The sequence below is a fragment of the Morone saxatilis genome, unplaced genomic scaffold (assembly GCF_004916995.1).
Source record: "Morone saxatilis isolate NCDOM2014 unplaced genomic scaffold, NCSU_SB_2.0 Contig15, whole genome shotgun sequence".
In the NCBI taxonomy this organism is placed as follows: Eukaryota; Metazoa; Chordata; class Actinopteri; family Moronidae; genus Morone; species Morone saxatilis.
Window position 1 is genome coordinate 8,591,718 of NW_023339707.1, and position 20,432 is coordinate 8,612,149.

The 20,432-nt window shown below is 39.2% G+C and overlaps 1 protein-coding gene across 1 annotated transcript in view; it reads right to left on the reverse strand.

The window, feature by feature from the left end:
• Positions 1 to 20,432, reverse strand: part of cacna1db (calcium channel, voltage-dependent, L type, alpha 1D subunit, b) — a 43,687-nt gene that overhangs the window by 8,102 nt on the left and 15,153 nt on the right. Inside the window, 32 exon segments of the mRNA XM_035656783.1 lie at positions 2,281 to 2,382; positions 4,066 to 4,168; positions 4,337 to 4,433; positions 4,585 to 4,712; positions 4,827 to 4,986; positions 5,099 to 5,190; positions 5,300 to 5,365; positions 5,863 to 5,991; positions 6,911 to 6,952; positions 9,956 to 10,039; positions 10,672 to 10,749; positions 11,135 to 11,245; positions 11,669 to 11,827; positions 12,245 to 12,446; positions 12,694 to 12,840; positions 12,951 to 13,003; positions 13,165 to 13,272; positions 13,387 to 13,474; positions 13,664 to 13,770; positions 15,129 to 15,188; positions 15,275 to 15,334; positions 16,155 to 16,284; positions 16,416 to 16,563; positions 16,800 to 16,860; positions 17,013 to 17,073; positions 17,215 to 17,329; positions 17,481 to 17,601; positions 17,938 to 18,145; positions 18,362 to 18,587; positions 18,698 to 18,858; positions 19,351 to 19,377; positions 19,548 to 19,635. Coding sequence (XP_035512676.1) covers positions 2,281 to 2,382; positions 4,066 to 4,168; positions 4,337 to 4,433; positions 4,585 to 4,712; positions 4,827 to 4,986; positions 5,099 to 5,190; positions 5,300 to 5,365; positions 5,863 to 5,991; positions 6,911 to 6,952; positions 9,956 to 10,039; positions 10,672 to 10,749; positions 11,135 to 11,245; positions 11,669 to 11,827; positions 12,245 to 12,446; positions 12,694 to 12,840; positions 12,951 to 13,003; positions 13,165 to 13,272; positions 13,387 to 13,474; positions 13,664 to 13,770; positions 15,129 to 15,188; positions 15,275 to 15,334; positions 16,155 to 16,284; positions 16,416 to 16,563; positions 16,800 to 16,860; positions 17,013 to 17,073; positions 17,215 to 17,329; positions 17,481 to 17,601; positions 17,938 to 18,145; positions 18,362 to 18,587; positions 18,698 to 18,858; positions 19,351 to 19,377; positions 19,548 to 19,635 — 3,522 coding nt within the window.

Sequence of the window (20,432 nt, forward strand, 5' to 3'; positions counted from 1 at the left end):
TCGGACTGTGTTTAACTAGACTGGTAAGATTTTTTTTCCCTTTAAAATGCATCAACCTGGCATGGACAGATCCATGTACAGTATATTTTGTGCCCACAGGTGACAGCAGGTTCCCTTTCTGGGCAGAGCCTGATGAAGTTTTTAAGAAAGAGGTATCAGTCGTTTCATGCCACCTAACTAAAACAGAACTGCCCCAAAGAGCTCAGGGCGGCAGAAAGAGAAGACAAGAAGGCCAGCGACTGACTGAGCACTCGACTGAAAGCAGAGGAAGCTGTGGAAGAGAAAGGCTTGGCAGAAAAGATGAAAAAATGAAAAGAGGGGTTAGCAAACTAATGCACACAAAGACATGCAGTTGAATTAAGCCAGCAGAGCTCAAGCATTGCGAGCCGAACAGTGGAAAAAATAATATAAGCGCAACTAGAGGCATCTGTATGTGCATGCTAGACTAGAGGTGCATTCATACATTTTGACAAAATAATCCAGTTACTTTAAGTCACTCATCTTTGTCCCTTTGCAACTGCTCTTAATATAATGTCAGAGCAGCCATATATGACTAATATTTAGAAATACAATTATTGGCATATTCTTTTTCATACTCATTCAGCTATTGGTAATTTATGTATGCAAATAAAGGTATTAATAAAGGAAATGGACGGTTCACCTTTCGACCGAGATTTGTTCATATCGAAATCTGACAGCACCAGCTGAATTTCACACCTAAATTTCACACCTTTTACACCTAAAAAAAATCTACATGAAAGTTCAGCTAAGGGCTTGGCCTGTATCAGCAACGAAATACCTATATATCTCCATTTATATGATAGAGAGGGAGAGCTAGAGAAAGAGAGAATGCACAGCCAGGCAGAGCAAGATTAATGATAGAGACAACAGTTTAACTGTGACTGACTAAGGAGGGTTTCATGTAGGTTGTGGTCAACAAGTGGGCCACTCGCATCAGCAAAGCGAAAACAGGATGCCGAATGCTTCTGATGGATTAACCCTGTACCTGAATCTTAAAGTGAGACACCTATCAAAATGTATATAGCCATGGCTTTAAAAGGTTTGTAATTACCTTCTTCGCAGTGGGCAACTGTGTCAGTTTGGATTCATGGTTTCAATAGATCCTAATAGTGATCCTGTTTCTCATCTAAAACAAGTGTTCATAGAAATTTCTACAAACCAAAAGTCATTTTTCACAGGAGAAATTCTGAGTGTCACTGCCACTATTACTTAGTGGGACACTTAAAAAAAACAAAGCCATTGTTAATGTTATTAGTAACACCTGTGCTTTTCCTGCAATGACAACGCAAAATGACTGCTGTGAAAATGTGCTGTCCATCTGCATGATCAGTGTGTTCCAAACACAAGACAAATTGAATACAACTTTTATCTGAGCTTCAGAGCGTTGAGAGCACCGTATTTAATTTGTGTGTCTAAAAAAAAATTAAGAAACTGAGCAAATGGATGGACAGCAGAGAAGTGGATTATGCTGCAGGAGTAGGTCAAAAGGTTTTCTATGTGTGTTGATGCATTTTCTCTGCTGCGAAAACTTGTATATAGTGGAATTCTGACATTAAATGGCCATAGTCTCTGTCTCTGTGTGGAAAAATTATCAACAATTACCTTTCAAACCTAGACCAAAAGACAGATTTTGGGTGAGAAATCACTCCCTTCCTTTCTGAAACCAGAATGATTTTATCACACCGAAATGTATTGTAATTTGTATTGTATTGTATGTAAAATTAAGCACGGGTGAGTCCTTGTTGTTGCACAGTATATAGTGGCAAAACAAGAGGTGAGACTGCATCAAGAAGAAGAACATACCTCAGCAAAGGACAAGTGTGTCAATGTCACTGACTTCCTTTTTGTAATTCATGTTGAGGGGAAAATATTTGCATTCAAATGCCTGCCAATTGTTTAACATCCTTCCTCCTTCTATTAATACACAGATGTGCAATTGTTTGCAGTGCGACCTTCTCCTGCTATTCTGTCAATGCAAATCTGCACTAACAGATGTAAATTAATGTTACATAATATTAGGTTATATTTGTGTCTGGCGGCAGCTGTCCGTTATATACTGCAGTCCACATGTCCGGTTTCCATTATTCATTGTTAGGAAAAATACAAATGAGAAGCAGCGTGTATTCAAATCAACCGAGTGGAAGATCGGTACAGAGGAAGAGAGGAACACGCTGAGGTTACTGTTTGAAATGTGAATGATGGGGAAAAGCAAATGAAGTGTTGCCCATGTGTGCCTATGTGTGTATAATGACCACTGACCGCCTGCTGGGGGCACCACTTGGTCCAGCAACTTCATGCTGGTCCTCTTCCAGATCTTCTTGATCACAGCTCTAAGCTCCTCATTGGCTTGCTCCAGGTTCCCTTGAAATGACAGAAAAGGTTTAACATATAAGTGTAAGTTTAATTTGGTTAAAAGCACCAGTAACTTGGGGGACAGCCTAGTTAAGGGGAACTACTTTCCTGATGGGTATCAGAACGACATTCATTTGTGGACTGTGGGTTTGTTTTTGTGTGGCTTGAGCATTTTGCTGAGGGTACGCTTCCATGACTGGCAAGCTCCCGGATCCATCAGCATGTATGAGAGGGTAGCTATTAGCTATAGCTATTTATTATGTTTCTCAAGAAAAACAAACACAGCTTGAGTCAGATGTGAAATACGTGTTGGAACACAACGTTGTTCCATGTTCTAGTATACCTGTATATGCAGTATCATTGCAGCATGCCTAACACCCACACCCCTTTATTCCTACACTGTAATTCCATTTGGGTTGCAAAATTTACCACCTACCCTTTTCCATGGTTGATGAGTAAGGTAGTTGCGGGTGTTAGAGGGATGCACAGGGTATTCAGATGATATCATTATACAGTGATACTTAGGAAGAGCATGTACACTGCATCAGAGCCTTGTTTGACCGCCTTGCGTGGGCCAATCTTACTGTTAATCTGACTGAATACATGTTTGCAGAGGATTTTGCAGAAATGTTTCCACGTTAGTTTCACCTCTTACTAATCTGAAAATATATCAAATGACAATGTCAAATGATCAAATGCCTGTTCTTCTTGTCTGGGCAGCTGCCTGTCTGGGAGAACTATTTCAGTTACAGGTAGATGCCAGCAATGTGGGCACTGGAGCTGCAATGCAGACTGGTACTGATGTAATTGACCATACTATCAGTTTTCTTTCCAGGTTATTCAACTTTTGTTTGAGATCTATGTGGGTGAAGGTAAACATCTGGTAGTAAATTTTTTCTCTATTTATTGCTGAGCTGCCAGGATGCCTTTTTTTGCTATTTTCTTTATTCCTTCCACACGCACACCACTCATCCACACCACTGATGACTTCTGTATGTTATGTTTGGTTCAATAAATACATTTGTGACAAGCCCTGAATCAGGTTTGTAACATATTGTCACTGCTTACCTGCTCATCCAAGTGCCCCCTCTTCATGTTTATATCTACATTTATATTATTTTGTCTTTTTTTTGTATCTTTTTATTGATGCTGCTGGTCACTGAGTTAACAAACAAAATGTTGTTGTATGCCTACAATGTCTTGTGTCTTAAGCATAAAAAGTAAATGTTCTGAATTAATGTTGTGACCGTCTGGATAGCTGCTGAGTTATTAAATGTGCCCTGTTGGACTGTGAGGAGAGACATATTGAACATCTATACCTCCCTCTTGTGGCGAAATGTTGAATTAGCACTACTACTATAATAAAAGTCAAAATATCATCATGTAACTTGGATTAAAAACAAACTGCATGTTCGTAAGAACCTAATGTTCTCCTAATTTTCTTCCTCTTTTTGCACATAACTACCATGATTATGTACTCTGAGTGCTGATCTACAGTCAATACTGTGCCTGAACGCATCCTTTGTAGACGTAGGTGGAGGACTGAAGCTGTTGCTGCTGTTTTGCAAACCTGCCCCTCACACTTCATATTTTTTTTTATTTAATTCTTAATTAAATTAAATGTATTTTATATTGCAAGTCTCTCTTTTACCCTACAGAATGATAATGCACAGCTCAACAAAGTAAACTCACCCTCAGTCTTTATCTTTAGAGCAGTGCGGACCAGAGCAAACAAGGTGGCATTAAACATGACAGTCCCATCACTGTTCAGGGGCATGTTCATTGCCACCAGACGCTGCAACAGAATTCAAAATACAGATTAACAAGGATGCATCAAATGTGAAATTAGTCAAAGTCAAAGCTATGAATTTATATGTTATTAATGTTTTTACAGTTTTCATGTATTTCTCTCTTTTCTATTTCTCTATAGGTGTGAGGTTGTTGTTGAACTGTGGAAACCCACCTTACAGGCCACTCTGTGAGGGCAGAGCTTGCCGAAGCCCAGGGGAGGCTGGATCCTCCTCAGCAGAGTCACTACATCGAGGTGTTTTATTCTCCCCCTGACATCCAGATAAATTCAAACAAAAGACATTATACCACGGAGCACAGTCTTCACTACAATAACAACAGATAATCAGTTTAGAGTTTTATGGCTGTTACAAAACAATGACCACCTCATCTGTCTCTCCAAAATGGGACCTTAGTACTCACTTGGCTTCAGGGTCGTATTCGGACCAGATCCTTTTAAACTCATCCAGGTGATGAGGCCCAAGGATGGACCAATCACGGGTCAGATAGTCAAAGTTATCCATGATGACAGCTACAAATAGGTTGATGATCTGAAAACAGGACATGCAAACTTTTTTATGTCATATGTCATCGTATACAGGAATGTGAATGCTCAAGTCCCAAACATTACTGGCACTGAACACAGTGAGATGTCTGAAGATTACCAAGAAAGCACAGAGCATGTAGAAGCTGATGAAGTAGATAATGGCAAAGCCGCTGCCGCAGGTTCTCTCCTCTCCAGGGTTGTAGTCCGACTCTGAATCACACAGCTTCCCGGGCAGACAGGCCAGCATGATCTCCTGCCAGGCCTCACCTGTGGCACACCTAACACAGAACAAGAAACAACATTAACACATGAATAGAATAATGTATTTAAACATGTACTGTAAGATGATTTCTAATGGCTTGTAACCAACAATTTAAGCTACACAAACACCTGAAGAGCATCAGGACAGCTTGAGGAAAGGTTTGAAAGTTGTTGTTGCGGTTGATTTGCGTTCCGTCTACCATGGCTATTTTCCCAAACACCTACAAGCAAAAATAAAATGATTACAAAATAATGAAAACTGAAGGCAACACATATCCTGCAAGATGTTGACAGGTTCCTGATTTTCAAGAATATATATGGAGACCATACCTGCATTCCAATTACAGCATAGATGAAGAACAGCATGGCTATGAGGAGAGCAACATAGGGTAAAGCCTGGTTGGGAAAAAAGAAAGAGTGAAATGATTAGATTTTGTGCAACTATATTAGCACTGCATGAAGTTGTCATTTATTTTCTATGACACTATAGCACTGGCACTGCAGGAATGTTTATGTACAAGAAATTAACCCAACAGCAAGATCATCTAGCAAAACACTGTGTTGGCTAATGAAATGCATGCACAGACACAATCAGTACAGTTGCTGTGCAGTGTCTTGGTATCATGTAAGGCTTCAGACTCATGGACATCATTTTTTCTAACTGAATTTTGTTTGGATTTCCTCTTCTCACCTGTACCAACATACTCACACTAACACTTTGACTTTTTCCAATGCTATTTTCTTATTTTCTATTTTTTATGTTGTACTCATGACAAAAAAGACAACTCAACCTTAACGCTACCCATAACATGCCAAGTGTAGTCTCTGAACTCAATGGTTTATACTGCAGATACAAGAAGGATGTCTATCGACTGCAGACATTACAGTCTCACCTGGAAGGACTTGATGAAGGTCCACAGCAGAGTCCTGATGCCCTCCCCCCTGCTAAGCAGTTTGACCAATCGCATCACTCTGAACAGGCGGAAGAAGGTTATTGAGATGCGAGCACTGTCCTCCGTGTTCTGAAGTGGAGGACAAGAAGAGTGATTAGGGGATAAAAAACACAGAAAGCGTAACACCCAAACAAAGAGATAAATCTCTGTACTCCTCATTCATTCATGCATGCAGTCAGTCATACATGCATTCTTTCAATCATCATGTATAAGTCATATTAATTAACAGGCAACGTAAAAGTGGATGAAAAGGTTATGAAGAAATCTTCCCATTTGTGAACTTTCTGGAACTCTGCATTGACAACAATCACTGTGCATGCAGAGGTAACCACGTCTTAAACACCATGCCATAAACAGACCTGGAGGACTTACACATACAGTACATTTAACTCTGGATGACTGATTCAAAACAGGCAACAGACAGAATTTGAAGTCCCAAGACAAACAAACCAAAAGACAAACTGTTTTACAATCGACTTTTTGCAACTGATACAAACATCAAGATGGATCTTTTACTGTCTTGTTACAGTACAGTTGCATAAGACCTTTGACAAAAAACTCAAACACAAAGACAAAAAACAGTGCACTGACTATACAAAGTTGGTAATTTGATTATTATTGCAAGCACTTGGGCAAGCTATGTTGAAATGAAGAAATGAGACAAAAGACCATACAGTGTTCTCTGTTCCTCTGTGTCATGCCATGCACCCAGATAGGACAAGACCTCAACAAAAATAAGTCAGCCGGACCATGGAACTAGAGCCAAAATGCAACAGGTCAATCAGGTGGATTAACAAGACTCTGGCAAACATTGAGAGTTCAATCACAAACCATCACACTTTAGTGAATAAGTGAGACCAGAAGCATCTCAATGTTTTTATCAGTAAGTGAGCGACAGAGTGACAACAAAAAGATCTTGATGTTTTGACTTTTGGATGATCACAGAAGGGTGAGGGGCTTTAATAAAAAAGGAGGGTCTTCTTCTTACCCCTGGCTCCACTATCACCTTGACGACAGGAATGGCTGCCGACTTTAAACCAAAAGCTTGAGGTTAATCCAAGTTACACAAACCAACTGTACAGCACCAAACTATTCACAAGTCAGTGCTTCCGCAAACATCACATATCATCATTACCTTTGATTTATTCAACATGTAATGACATCAAAAACGCTCAGAAGTACCTTCACTTTAAACAACAACACGTTACAATTAAAACCACAAACAAGAACATCGTCATCGTAAAGCGTAAAGATTGTCATGCAAAAGGTTTACCACATATTCTCAGCAGTAACAGCAGACATGAGATACAAACATTCAAAGTTGAAGGAAAATTTGTATTTTTTATCAAAATACTATATAGTTTAACAGTTTAACAATGCAGAGAAAACACTAATATACCTTAAAGGAAAATTCTGATATTGTTTCTTACTACTGTCTACATACAATTTTCCGCATATACATCTTACATTTCACCCAATGATTTTGCAAATCATGTCGGATGTAATAACATAGTTAAGTGTTTTCCATGGCTTTGAAATTCTAAATATTAATAATATAATTAATAATATTAAATTAACTGGTATCCTGGCTAACACTGACATCCTAGAAAAGAAAATAATATTTACATAAATATAATAAGGAGTTTTTTAAGTTGTTTTTTCTGGCAGCGACACAAATCTTTTCCTGTTGACAGTGACTAACTGTTGTTCCAAGACACCAGGATGTGCTGTAAACAAGTGTCGGCTTAGCTCTTACTGAACAACCTCCTGTACCCCCAAAAATCTAATTTCAAAGCAGGCCACTCAACTAAGACAGTCCGTCTTCAACAACAGAAGTGCTTCATGCTGCTAGAGCGAACTCCCTGTCTTCTGTCTTCACGCTTCTACACGTGTCTCTTTAATTTGACAAAGTGATCCACCATATCCTCCTTTCCACCCTTAAAGGATTGTGTGTCTCAGGCTTTGCACTCTATCTGACAGGTCGGTCCTACCAGGTGATATAGAAAGGATCCATGTCTGACAACAATAGTTCCACAAGGCCCTGTCCTGGGCCCTCCCATACACTCGCATGGCTTCTCTTACCACTGGTATGCCGATGACATCCAGCTATTCTTGTTGTTCCCCCCAACTGACACTCAGGTGGAGGCATACATTGCTCCTTGCCTGGCTGAAATCTCAAAGTGAATGTCAAGTGAGTCCCCTTACTGAGACCTATCAATTGACGACACCATGGTGGCTTCTGCTGCAGCAGAGGATTTGCATGCTCATCCAGGCACTTGTCACCTCCCGCATCGACTACTGCAACTCCCTTCTCTTGCTGGACCCCCTGTGTCTGCCATCAAACCAATCAACCCAGGTTTTCCCACACCACTCTCTGTTTGCTTGCATTCAGTTCCTCCTCCTCGCTCCTTACACCCACTCAAACCATGGTCTAACCCTACACTACGGCCCAACCATTGCACTACTCTGCCTCTGGACGTTTAGCCATCCCATCACTCAGAGGACCCTGTGGTCGCTCATTTCGGTCAAAGCTCTTCTCTGCTCGGGCTCCACAGTGGTGGAATGAGCTCCCCACTGAAGTCAGGATAGCTGATTCACTGTCCACCGTACACTGCAGATTCCATCTCAATAACCCTTGCAAGGACTTAGTTATGTCTCATTTCTAAAAAAAAAAAAAAAAAGACTAAACTCATCTGTAAGCACTTCCACAAATTTTTTTTTCAGCTATTTGCTTAAGTGATAAGTGATACACTCCTTTTCCCTTTATCTAGCCCTTGCTCCTATGTGATTTGAATTAAGTTATTACAGGTTGTCTTGTGTCTGGCGAATTAATGTAATGTATGTAGCAGTGTACACTAAAGAAGACACTCAAAACAATAAAATATGGATTAAAATGAGTTTATGACTGAAACTAAAGTTTACTGAGATGGTTACTCTAGCTTGAGGAAGTTTTAAGTCTTTTTTAATAGCATACACACCAGATATACACTGTATGCTATATGTGTATGTGTTTTCTCCTGAAGGAAAATTAACTGAGATCTCCAAATATGGTGGCTGTGTGCAGGAAGCATTATATTTAAAGGAAAAGGAGAAATGAGACGATGTCCGTTAACATAAAAAAATAACATATATATATTAATGGCGTCGTTTAAGTTACAGAACCGAACAGAGCATATTCAGCAAGTGCTGACATGTTCTTAGGGTATATTTACCTGTTGCTGTAACTCAAACAGATAATATTCAGACTTTCTGTATGCTAGGGTTTTATCAATTATGGGATACAATGTGTTCTTTACTTCAAGCATTCACTCAAAACAAGACAAACAAACATCACCATATAGACAAGCCTGTAGCAAGCATGTAATCAGTGTTAGCAGCTGCAAAGCCGGGCACAGAGTGGCCTTGAAGTAGCAGCACAGCAGATTCAAAGAAGTTACAAAACTATTTGGCCCAAAATGATCACATCCAAGATTTTTAAATCATACCCAAGCTGCATTCAATAACAACAGTTCCCAATAACAATTTAGAAGCTTTTTTAAAAAATTAAAAAAAATTAAAAAAGGAATTTTAGGGACATAATTTGCTGAATTATGCTGATGTTAATTTTTTTAATTTGTATTTAATGTGTTCACAACCTGTAGTTTTTGTTTGCACCAGAGAGGAGTGACAAATTGCAGCACAATAACACATGTGAAAGTCTATCTTCACCTTTTCTCTCTTTATTTCTGTTCAGTTAAAGAATTATTTAATGCAGAGTGGAGTGTCATGGTACTCAACATCAAACTCAAAAATACATTTAAAAAAAAAAAGCAATAAACAGTAGTGGTTAAGCAAGTCCATACATTTTTTTACTTTATCACAAAGTTGTGGTTTTAGTTAGCTGGGTTGTTTTAGTTGCTGGGGTTGTGAAGTCCATTAATTTATGTATGAAAAAGAAAGTACAGATTTTGAATGCAACTCTGATGCTAAAGCAAGGCCCTCTTGCTGGGAGCGTCACAGTAAGACAGGGTATGTATGATAAATGACTACTTACATTGATCTCAGTGATGGCAATGTCAACCACGCTACCCACAACAATTAAGGCATCAAATGTGTTCCATGCATCAGCAAAATAGTTCTGCAAGCATAAGCAACAAAGACATACAGAAAAGAAGAAAGAGAGAGACAGCAGAACAGAAAAGAAAAGGAAGAGGTAAAATAAGAAGAGAATTATGAAAGATAGAAAGAGGAGAACATCAAAAAGTTGTGATTTGATATAAAAGAGTGAGGTTGAAAGTCAAATCCTTCCTGCCACTGAGTCTGTGAGAGTACCACCTTGTTTAATTTACAGAATTTTGTTGTCTGTTTTTAATTTCTGAAGTTATTTTTTACTCTCACTGGTGCAGTGGCGGGCTAAAAGAAATGGCCACCATAGACTTAACATGAAACAAAAAGTTCACAAGATCTAATCAGTATGGAGCAGTGGCTTGATGTAATAGATATGCTTGTATTTCTTTAGTTGTAGACACAGGTAGTGGATGGAAATGTTTCGAGCCCATCAGCATGTATTTGGTCTATGGTGCTCATCAACTATTAGGTTCACAACAGATTCAACAGACTTTAGCTCAAGCCAACCTAAAAATATAACACAAAATTAAGACAGGAAGGAGGGGAAGGAGGAAAGATGTGAAGGAAGGAAAAAAAGGAGAGAGGCAGTGGGAGAGCAGGAAGAGGTGATGACAGAGTTGTACACACTGACAATCTTTCTACCTGGCTGAGTATGATGTCGACTACACTGCCAATCACCACCAGAGCATCGAAGACGTTCCAGGCGTCCCCGACATAGCCCTGAATGTGGCAGCATGCACAGCCAGCAGGAGGAGAGGGGGAGGCAGGAGAGGAGGGGGATGTAGGGAAGTATAAGAGGTAGAGAGGTTATGATGAGGAGTAACGGAGGGTGATGATAAGGAATAAATGGAAAAGGAGTCACAGCCAGTGGGCAAAGAGTCCATGAGGGGAAGTAAGAGGGACAAGAAGAGTGTTGGAGGGCTAGGTTAAAAGGAAAAGGGGAGTGCTCTCAGATACAGTAAAAGCTCAAAAACATGAACCCTTGCAGGGATAAAATATAAAGGTATATTCTCTAACTAGAGAAACAAGATGGAACTAATGGTAATTTTGCATATATTTGCTTAAATATTGCAAAGGAGAGGAGAGGAGAGGAAAGGAGACTTACTCTGGGTTTGAAGGCGATGAGCTTAAGGATCATCTCCACAGTGAAAACCCCAGTAAAGACCATGTTGAGGATGTCCATGGCATAGTTAAAAAGATGAGACTGACCATGGTGCTGGAAAAAAAGGCAGACAGACTTATTAAAAATAGGAGATAAACATTTATTAATAATACATGTACTCTATTTTAAGTGTATCTGTATTAGTAGTTGCCATACAGTACACTGTCCTTGTTTTACCCATTTTGCTTTTTGCAGCATATAAAGGCAGTAAACCTGCTCTTTAGGCTGCAATAAAATATTACAAATTAAATTATGTCTACTACTACTATGAAGATTAGATCATTTAAGTGGAAAAACACATAATGATTAGTTATATTTTTATGGTTGTTGAGGAAAACATGAAAGAAATAAGACATTTAAGTTAGATAATCATCTTTTACATTTCCAGACGTATACATTATTATTGTCAATGTGAGGATGCTAGTCACTTGCCAGTTTATATCAATTTTACTTGAGCACTAAATAAAGAGTACTTACCTGAATGGCCAGACACAGGGTGTTGAGGATGATTAGGACAAACATGACGTACTCAAAGCCAGTGGAGTTGACCACATACCAGAACTTGTACTGGTATGGGTTTTTGGGGATGTAGCGCCGCAGAGGACGAGCTTTAAGAGCATATTCCACACACTGACGCTGCAGTCGTGGTGGGGTTATAGGTGGGAGAAAATCAAGAAACAGACAGACAAACAGACTCATGAACAAGTGTAACATAAAAGTGCAAAAGATGCAGGAACTCTTTGCACCAAAAAGTAATAAGATACAGTAGATGTGTCATCAGATTTAAGCACAAATGCACTGCAGCTTTTACTATGTCCACTTCTACTACGTCAATTTTTGAAGCACAAAAGTTAAAACTATGGAAAGATGCATGCATTATTTAGCCAGATCCATTTTGTTGGAATCAACAAATGTCCTTTTTCAGCACAAATATTCTTCTGTGGAACACTTGTTTAATAATTCAATACGAACTGTTTTTTCCTACTAAACTTAAAATGTTTAATAAAAGCACCAATACATGGCAACATCATATACAAACACTACCTAACCTACCTGGTTCTTGTCCAGCTCGCAGTTCTTGTACTCCTTCTCCCCCTGTTCCTGAAAGGTGACGATAACAAAACCGACAAAGATGTTCATCATGAAGAAAGCGATGATGATGATGTAGATGATGAAGAAGATGGAGATCTCGATGCGGTAGTTGTAGATGGGACCCATGTTCTCTTTGTTAGAGTCGATGGCCTTGTACAGTAGACTGCAGGGACACAAAAAAACACAGAGAAAGTCAAGATAATGAACAGTAATTCTCTGTAAGTTTTGTTTGTTGAAAAATGCATAGTGTACTTTAAGTTTCACACAAACAATGCTCAAGTGCACATTTATACACACAAAATAGTCCAATTGTAGACATAATAGACTCAGAGAGGGCTGGCTGTTTCTTGCTATTACTCTCCATAGATGGTCAAATGTGAGTTCTGCCTCAAAGGTAGAGCAGTACTTACGTGGGCCATCCTTCGAAGGTAGAGACGGTAAAAAGAGCCATCATGGCCATAAGGACATTGTCAAAGTTGTAGTCACTGTTGTACCAGATCCTCTCCTTTACCATTGGCAGTGCCGTGTCCCCGTTGTTGTAGAGAATGTAGGTACCTCTGTCATTTAAAGAAAAACTATTAACCTCATATACGTATAAGGACATACAAAGAGATACTGATGCAGGCAAATATCCAAAGCTGGAAACAAAAAGCATCAAAAAACGTACTTGCAGTCCTCTGGGCTGGACTTTGCATCATCGGTGCAGCGATAAAATTTCCCCTTTATAAGGAAAAAAACAAAAGAGAAGGTGGGAGGTGCTCTTCATTTAAATATGTATTTATGTAATTAATGTATTGTTTTAAACTAGAAGGGTCTGTTGATTTGGTTGTGACCCCATTACCCTCTATCTATCTTTCCCTTGTTCCATCTTTTCACTGTACCTTGAAGAGCTGCACTCCAATGCAAGCAAACATGAATTGCAGCAGCGTAGTGACGATCATAATGTTGCCGATGGTCCTGATGGCTACAAACACACACTGGACCACGTGCTGCAATGGACACACAGTTATACACTGTTAGTGTGCATATATAATACACAGTACAGTATCATAAGCAAAGGCGCATGGAATGCATAAATATACTATGCATATTAATATTCGGACCTTTAGTCCCTTGGCTCTGTTGATGGCCCTGAGTGGACGGAGGACTCTCAAAACACGAAGAATTTTCACCACTGAGATAGCAGAGGACCTACAGAAGACAGACAAACACACTGGTGGATTCAGCTGTGCACTTTCAAGTAAATGTTGTCATAGAGGCAGTCCTTTAAGCCCTGCCACTAGCAAAGCCAAGAGAAATGTTTTTACATTATGGCAAAAATGCAACACAGTTGCTCAATTATGAATTTAAGACATTAAAGCATGAATGAACAATACATACTGAATGCCGAAGGAGACCAGAGACACACCAACGACCAGCAGGTCTAAAAGGTTGAAGTAGTTTCTACAGAACGCCCCTTTATGAAGGAACGCTCCAAACGCTGTCATCTGGACAGAGGAAACACAACAGGATTAAAGACAAATCTACAAATAACATATCCAGGGGGACAGATTCATGTCAGGTTGAAATGGAATTTAAATGACTTTAGTAATGAATGAATTACTAAAATAACATTTTGTTTGTACCAAAAAACTTGCTGAATTTTCTTTTTGTATATTGCCTTACATTGACATTGACATTGTATTTCAAGCCTGACAAACAAATGTGTTCATGACAGCAATGCACAAAATAATTTGATTTGTTAATTATGTTGTGAAATAATATCACTTAGAGCAAGCTTGTAAACAGACTTTCTAATATGTTTGTTTCAATATTCTAGGTAATATTGAGAAGGTAAGCCTGGATTCATGCTCAAAAGCAACTTACAAGGACTAACTAAATTGTGTCACACGCGCACACACACACACACACACACACACAAATAGAAAGATAGAAATAAACAATGCAAAATGTTCAGACAAGACATAGGGCACATTTTCCAAAAGCCACTACATTAATTTCCAGTGTAGAATAAGCCGGGGAATATACAAAACAGAGCTTTTAATCTTCTCCTGATCAAATTTTAGGCTAAGCCTTAATACATGAGATTTACCTGGTGCAGGCATGCAGTGAGCAAAGGGGTAAGGCAGAGGATTTCGTTTTTACGGAAAAAATAATACAACTGTTCCTGATTTTTGTGGAGCACATTCTTTGGACGTGAATTCGGTAAAACAGACATAATCAACAAAATTAAGGAAGGGGGCACATCTGTGTGTACAGTATGCAATCAGGCAGTGGGATATAAAGCTTGATGTGAGTTCAAGTTCAAGTTCATCTCTCCACAGTCCAGAACATTTCAAATTTGACAAATATCCTAATTAAAAATCAAAAAATGTTTTGTTGTTCAAAATGTAGGAATCTGTTAGTCAGTGGTGTTGACAAAGATTCAAAGTTTCAAAAAATGATAATAGTTGGTGAAAGGTTTAAAAATGCCACCAGAGTCATAGTGCCAATCAGTATATTGTTTAATCTTCGTTAAGTTAAAAATAAAAATAATTTAATTATTTTTTTTATTTGGGAACAGCCCAACAAGTATTTGTACTCTGGAGAGCCACTGGTCCATAAACTAGTCGAGGATGAAGAGGGGAAGTGGGCCGTGATGGAAAAGTGACGGACAGACAAAAAAATATCTGACGAAAACGCATGATCTCCACGTTGGCGGATTGGCGCCATGACAACAAGACAAGCAGGCGGCCATTTTGACCAAAAATTATAGAGACAAAAAATGAGGGGAAGGAGGACGTGTGCAGCAAGCTTGGAGGTGGTGGGTTGTTGCAGAGGCAGCGCAACAGTTTTTATTGTTTACCTTAATAAGGATCTCAAATGTAAACATACTAGTGAAGACATAGTCTGCATAGCCTAGGATCTGAGGAGGCAATCAGAGTGACATAAGCACGCAGGGTTACTGAAGCTCTACCCAGCACAGCACAACACAGCACAAAGGTCATTTACCTTCAACAGGATCTCAACAGTAAAGATTGCGGTGAAAGCATAGTCAAAATAACCAAGTATCTGCAAAAGGCAATGCACAAGTTCAAGTCATTCCAGGATAACAGCACAGTAAGATACAGTATATAGATACAGTATGAGTCAGATGAAAAATAACTAGTATTATATTAAAGCTATCTTTAATGTTAAAATAGTATTATCAGTGTAACAAAGTGGCACTGCACCACGTGTTAATAACAGCGGCAGGTCTTTAAACATCTAATTAAACATTGTGGTTATTAAATAAATAAAACTCTTCTAAACTCCTTAACATCAGTGACATCAGTCTTCAATTAGTGCCACAGTGGTATTGTCAGTAATTTGATATCATATTACATCATTCCTAAGTAAAAAACATAATAAAGTACAATGTAAAGTCCTATAATATGAATGTCAATGTGTAAAATTGGGAAATAGGGGTTTGATAGCTGCTGTGTGGCAAAAATGTTTTGTGGCTTTTAAGAAAAACATTTAACCAAAACAAAACTTAACTGTCGGTCCTGCAATTTAATAAATATACCTGACTTCTTAACCTAGCATCAAAATGCTGCACATGTACTTTGTGTTTCTATGTCCATGGGCCTTTTTCACAGCAGACATTTGGGTGTAATTAATTATATTAACGATGGTTCTGTTCTATTCGAGTGTACAGTAAGTCATGACAGGAATTTATTATTTATTATTGATTATTTACAGCTGTGCTATTGGATAAAATCTATTCTGCGATAAAAGTGGATTGTCAGATACAACGAGACAAATAAACCCCCCAAACAGGATCAGTTAAGAATGTGGGGTAGTGTTGTAGGGCAGCTCAAGATTACAGTCCCAGTGGTGGTTTACGTACGATATTGCGAGCAGAGAAGTTGCGTATTGGATCCTCAGCAGCCAGAGAGACAGAGCTGAGCATGATGAAGACCAGGATGAGGTTGGTGAAGATCTGATGGTTGATGAGCTTATGGCAGAATACACGAAACCTACAACAATAAAACAAAGAAGGGGGAATGGAGAGAGAAAGAGGCAGAGAATGTACAGTGAGTGTAACAGCAAGTCAGATTTCCTACTATTACTGATTTTAGACCTGTTTTTGTGATTTCTTCTGACTCACGGGTTAGTGCTGCTGAAGATGAAGAAGGCGCTGCCCTTCGGGATGGGCGGGATCTTCTCTTTGATGCTCAGTTCAGACAGCCTCTGAGGACGGGGGCCTGACGGGACTTCTGGGAGGTCATCATTATTGTCATCAACATCATCACACACTAGGAAACACAACCGAGTTATTTTAATCTTTTTTAATATTTAACATTTTCACAAATGTACTGTGTTAATATAGGTTGTGTTTTGTCTTTCTTGTTTGGATCCACATTTCAACACAGGTTAGGTGATTTCTGTTGATTTGTTGTTCAATAAAGTTGTTCTCAGTAGTACAGGTGCCACAAAAAAATACTACTAGAGACATATATCTCCTCCTCACTTAGGACAAAGTCACTTTTACCTGGAGAGTTGATGGCAGGATACAAGTCTTTGTCATCCTCCAGCAAGACCTCTGCTGGCACCTACACACAGTGTAGCATTATAAAAATGTGCAAATATTGAGATAAAAACTACATTAAATAATGCACTTTGAGGCAGGTGGTTGCAATGTAATACATTCTGTTAATAATACAAATTGCATGATTTATAAAGAGAGCTATTCTCTATCTTTTACCTTGGTTTCTCCATCCTTGCTTTCCATTATTTCAACTCTCTTCTTATCTGTGCTTGCATCCCTGTTAGGGACAGATAAACAGGGAGTAACTAATAAGGCAGAAGGCTATTTCTTACTGCCAACAGAAAATGCTTGTGACAAATGTCTACAAAAACCATTAAACAATTAAAATGTGTAATAATGCAGGGGTTCTAAGCTGTACTTGGCACTATTCTTCCTCTTTTTGGCCTCTTCCTCCTCCTTCTGTGCTGTGTTGAGGCTCTCAGCATCTGCGAGGTTGTCAACAGCAATGGCCAAGAAGACGTTTAGTAGTATGTCTGGTCATGTGACTTAAGGAAAAAACCCTGGCCAACAAGAAAAACCCACCCGGGCTGCTCAATATTAGAACACAACTTATTCACACATGCAAGAAAAGTGTAAATGTGTGTGAGCATGTGTGTATGTGTGTGTTTGTGGTCAGTAGGATACAGTTTCCACAGATGAAGAGGATGATGAAGTAAATGCAGACCACCATTCCAGAGGAGGATGGACCGCCGTACGCCATGATGCCGTCATACATCACCGTATTCCAGTCTTCTCCTGTCAAGATCTAGCAAACACAATATAGCATGGAAGCCGCGTCAATCATTTATTTTGTGACTATTTATACGTATCACCATTGTACTAATTAGTGGTTAAAAACACGTATGGCGCTGTGTGTTCACGTTGGGCCACTCTGCACCAACAGTAATACGATTTCCTGAAGAAGCGAATTGTTGAGACCAGTGATGTGACAAAAATTTATTTAATAACCACACCGTCCCTCTGATTTATATTCCACTCCACTCAGCCCCTTTGCACTTTTAAGCCTCCTTGTTATTGCACACGCTGTGATGTTGTAATTGCAAATCGTATCTGAACAAAGTTAATAAAACCAAAAACTTACCTGGAACACAGTGAGCAGGGCCTGGGGGAAGTTATCAAATGTGCTCCTTTTAGTCACAGTCTCATCAAAGTTAAACTTGCCCCCAAAAAGCTGCATGCCAAGCAGGGAGAAAATAATGATAAAGAGAAAGAGCAGCAGCAACAGGGAGGCGATGGACTTCATGGAGTTGAGCAGAGAGGCCACCAGGTTACTAAGAGATGCCCAGTGACTGCAGAGGAAAAAATATATACATCAAATTACCAGAAGGACAGACACACACACTTACACATATTCGTGAAGGTAGTTAAAGGCAAATACGGGAATTCTAATATTGGTTAGACAAGGCAGGACCACTTTCTTCTGCATCAGCCATTATTTTTGTTTGAAACATTTAAGTCATCTCTATCGCATCCAGAAAACAAGCAGATGCCTCTCTGCTGCTCACCGTGTGACCTTGAAGATCCTAAGGAGTCGTACGCAACGGAAAACAGAGATGCCCAGGGGAGACATGATGGCCAGCTCCACCAGGATGGTCTCTACGATGCCTCCACACACCACAAAACAGTCAAAGCGGTTAAACAGGGACACAAAGTAGGCCTGCAGCCCCAAACTGTACATCTTTACTAGCATCTCCAAGGTGAACATTGCCAGGAGAACTTTGTTGGCTACGTCTGGAAAAGAGAGAAGAGGAGAGGTCTTAACTACAGCTGAACAAAGTCAAAAAACTGACCTGAATACATGTTTTACAACCAAACAGAACAGAGTGGGGCATAATAGATACCCTGTACTTCAGTCAGCCAGTCTGGCTGGTTGTAGTGCTCAGAGGCGATGGTGAGAGTGTTGAGGAACACCAAGATGATGACCAGCCAATAAAACGTCACAGATTTCACGGCTGCACGACACTTCCTGCGACAGAAGCGGTTCCACCGTCGCCACTGTCGACTGACAGAAAAATCCACTTGAGATCAATGCGCAGGATTTGTATGGCCATATTCAGAAGAGTTTAGTTCATTAGACTTAACGAACCATGATTTTATTTCAGATAGTAAAATTTTTTATTGAGTTTAACACATTTTGAACTCTTCTGACTTTGTACTTCATGTATATGGATTTGATTAACATTTTATTTCTCACATATACAATTACACATGTGGTGACACAAGATGAACACACAATATCAATATAAGTAAATTGGACAAAAATGTAAAGGACTGGGGGGAAATTTAGGTAAGTAGACAGTGGAAAAACACAATGATGAAACTGTAGCGAGATCAGAATAAAGACTGGTTGGTCAGGAATAAAACAAGACAGACATTGGGTCAACCGCAAGATTAATTGATTAGGTAAGAATGAGTCATGCAAGATGAGTTGAATCAAATAAATGAATGCAGAAGGCATTTGCCATGCAGTGTCATACAGTACCAAGGTACTAACCTGCACTTTGACTTAGTAATTTTTTGACTGGGGAGAACAAAAGACGAGGCAACTTTAAATAAAGGGCAACAACATTCGCACTGTGTTTGAGTCAAATTTTTAATTTGTAAAACAGTAATTGTGTCTTTGATCAGGTCAATAATAACAGATCAACCTCTGTTCATTAGCTCATCGTAATAATAATATGTCACACTCACCACAGCGGTCCACAGCAGGGTGATTTGTCCTCCACTCCAGTGTGATTCTCTGTGTTCACCGATTCTGTCTCACTAGTGGGCATGCTCGCTGTGGTGTCACGCACACACATACACACACAGAAAAAGTAACTTGAGATTATAAGGTGCCAAGTTAACAAACAGGTTTAGGACAAAAAAAATGTGTCATGATGGAAACAGGTTTCACCACTAAATGTCACATTATAATAGATTTTCCTATTGACACCCGTGCATTTTTGGTTTGGCTTGGTTCCAGCCTGATGAAATACGTTGAACGCTTTTAAATACAGAAAGAAAAACATATTGAATAGAAAGCCAGAAACGTTTTGTAATTTCAGTTTTCCTAATCTACTGCACAGAGGATCACACATTAGACTATTAAACGATGTGTAATGTAAGCCATCACTATACAAAAAATTCAACTTTCATGTGTCACATAGCTTATAGGCCAAGCCAAACCACTGGAAAACAAACACAAAAAAATGCAAGTGTAAATATAAAATGCAGGGGTGACTTGACATTAATGAAAAGGACATTCTGCCAGGTTTGTCCTTAATTACAGAATTTTTCTAGATATAGACTGACGGTATCAAATTTAGGATGGAGCCCTGGATTTTGGAGTTGCACCGTGTGAAACCAACTGTCCTGTTTTCTGAACACTGCAAAATGATGAATTTGAAGGTCTCTGCATAGATCAAGTCACAGTGAGTACATGCTGCCAGACCTGAGTCAAATTTGACCTAATACTTTCTTAATTTTTTCAAACCATTTGTCAATTGGAAACACCAGAATACATCAGTATCAATCAGAATACAAATATTGTTACTCAGATTAAAGGGTTTACTTGTGTTGAATGCTGAATCTTTT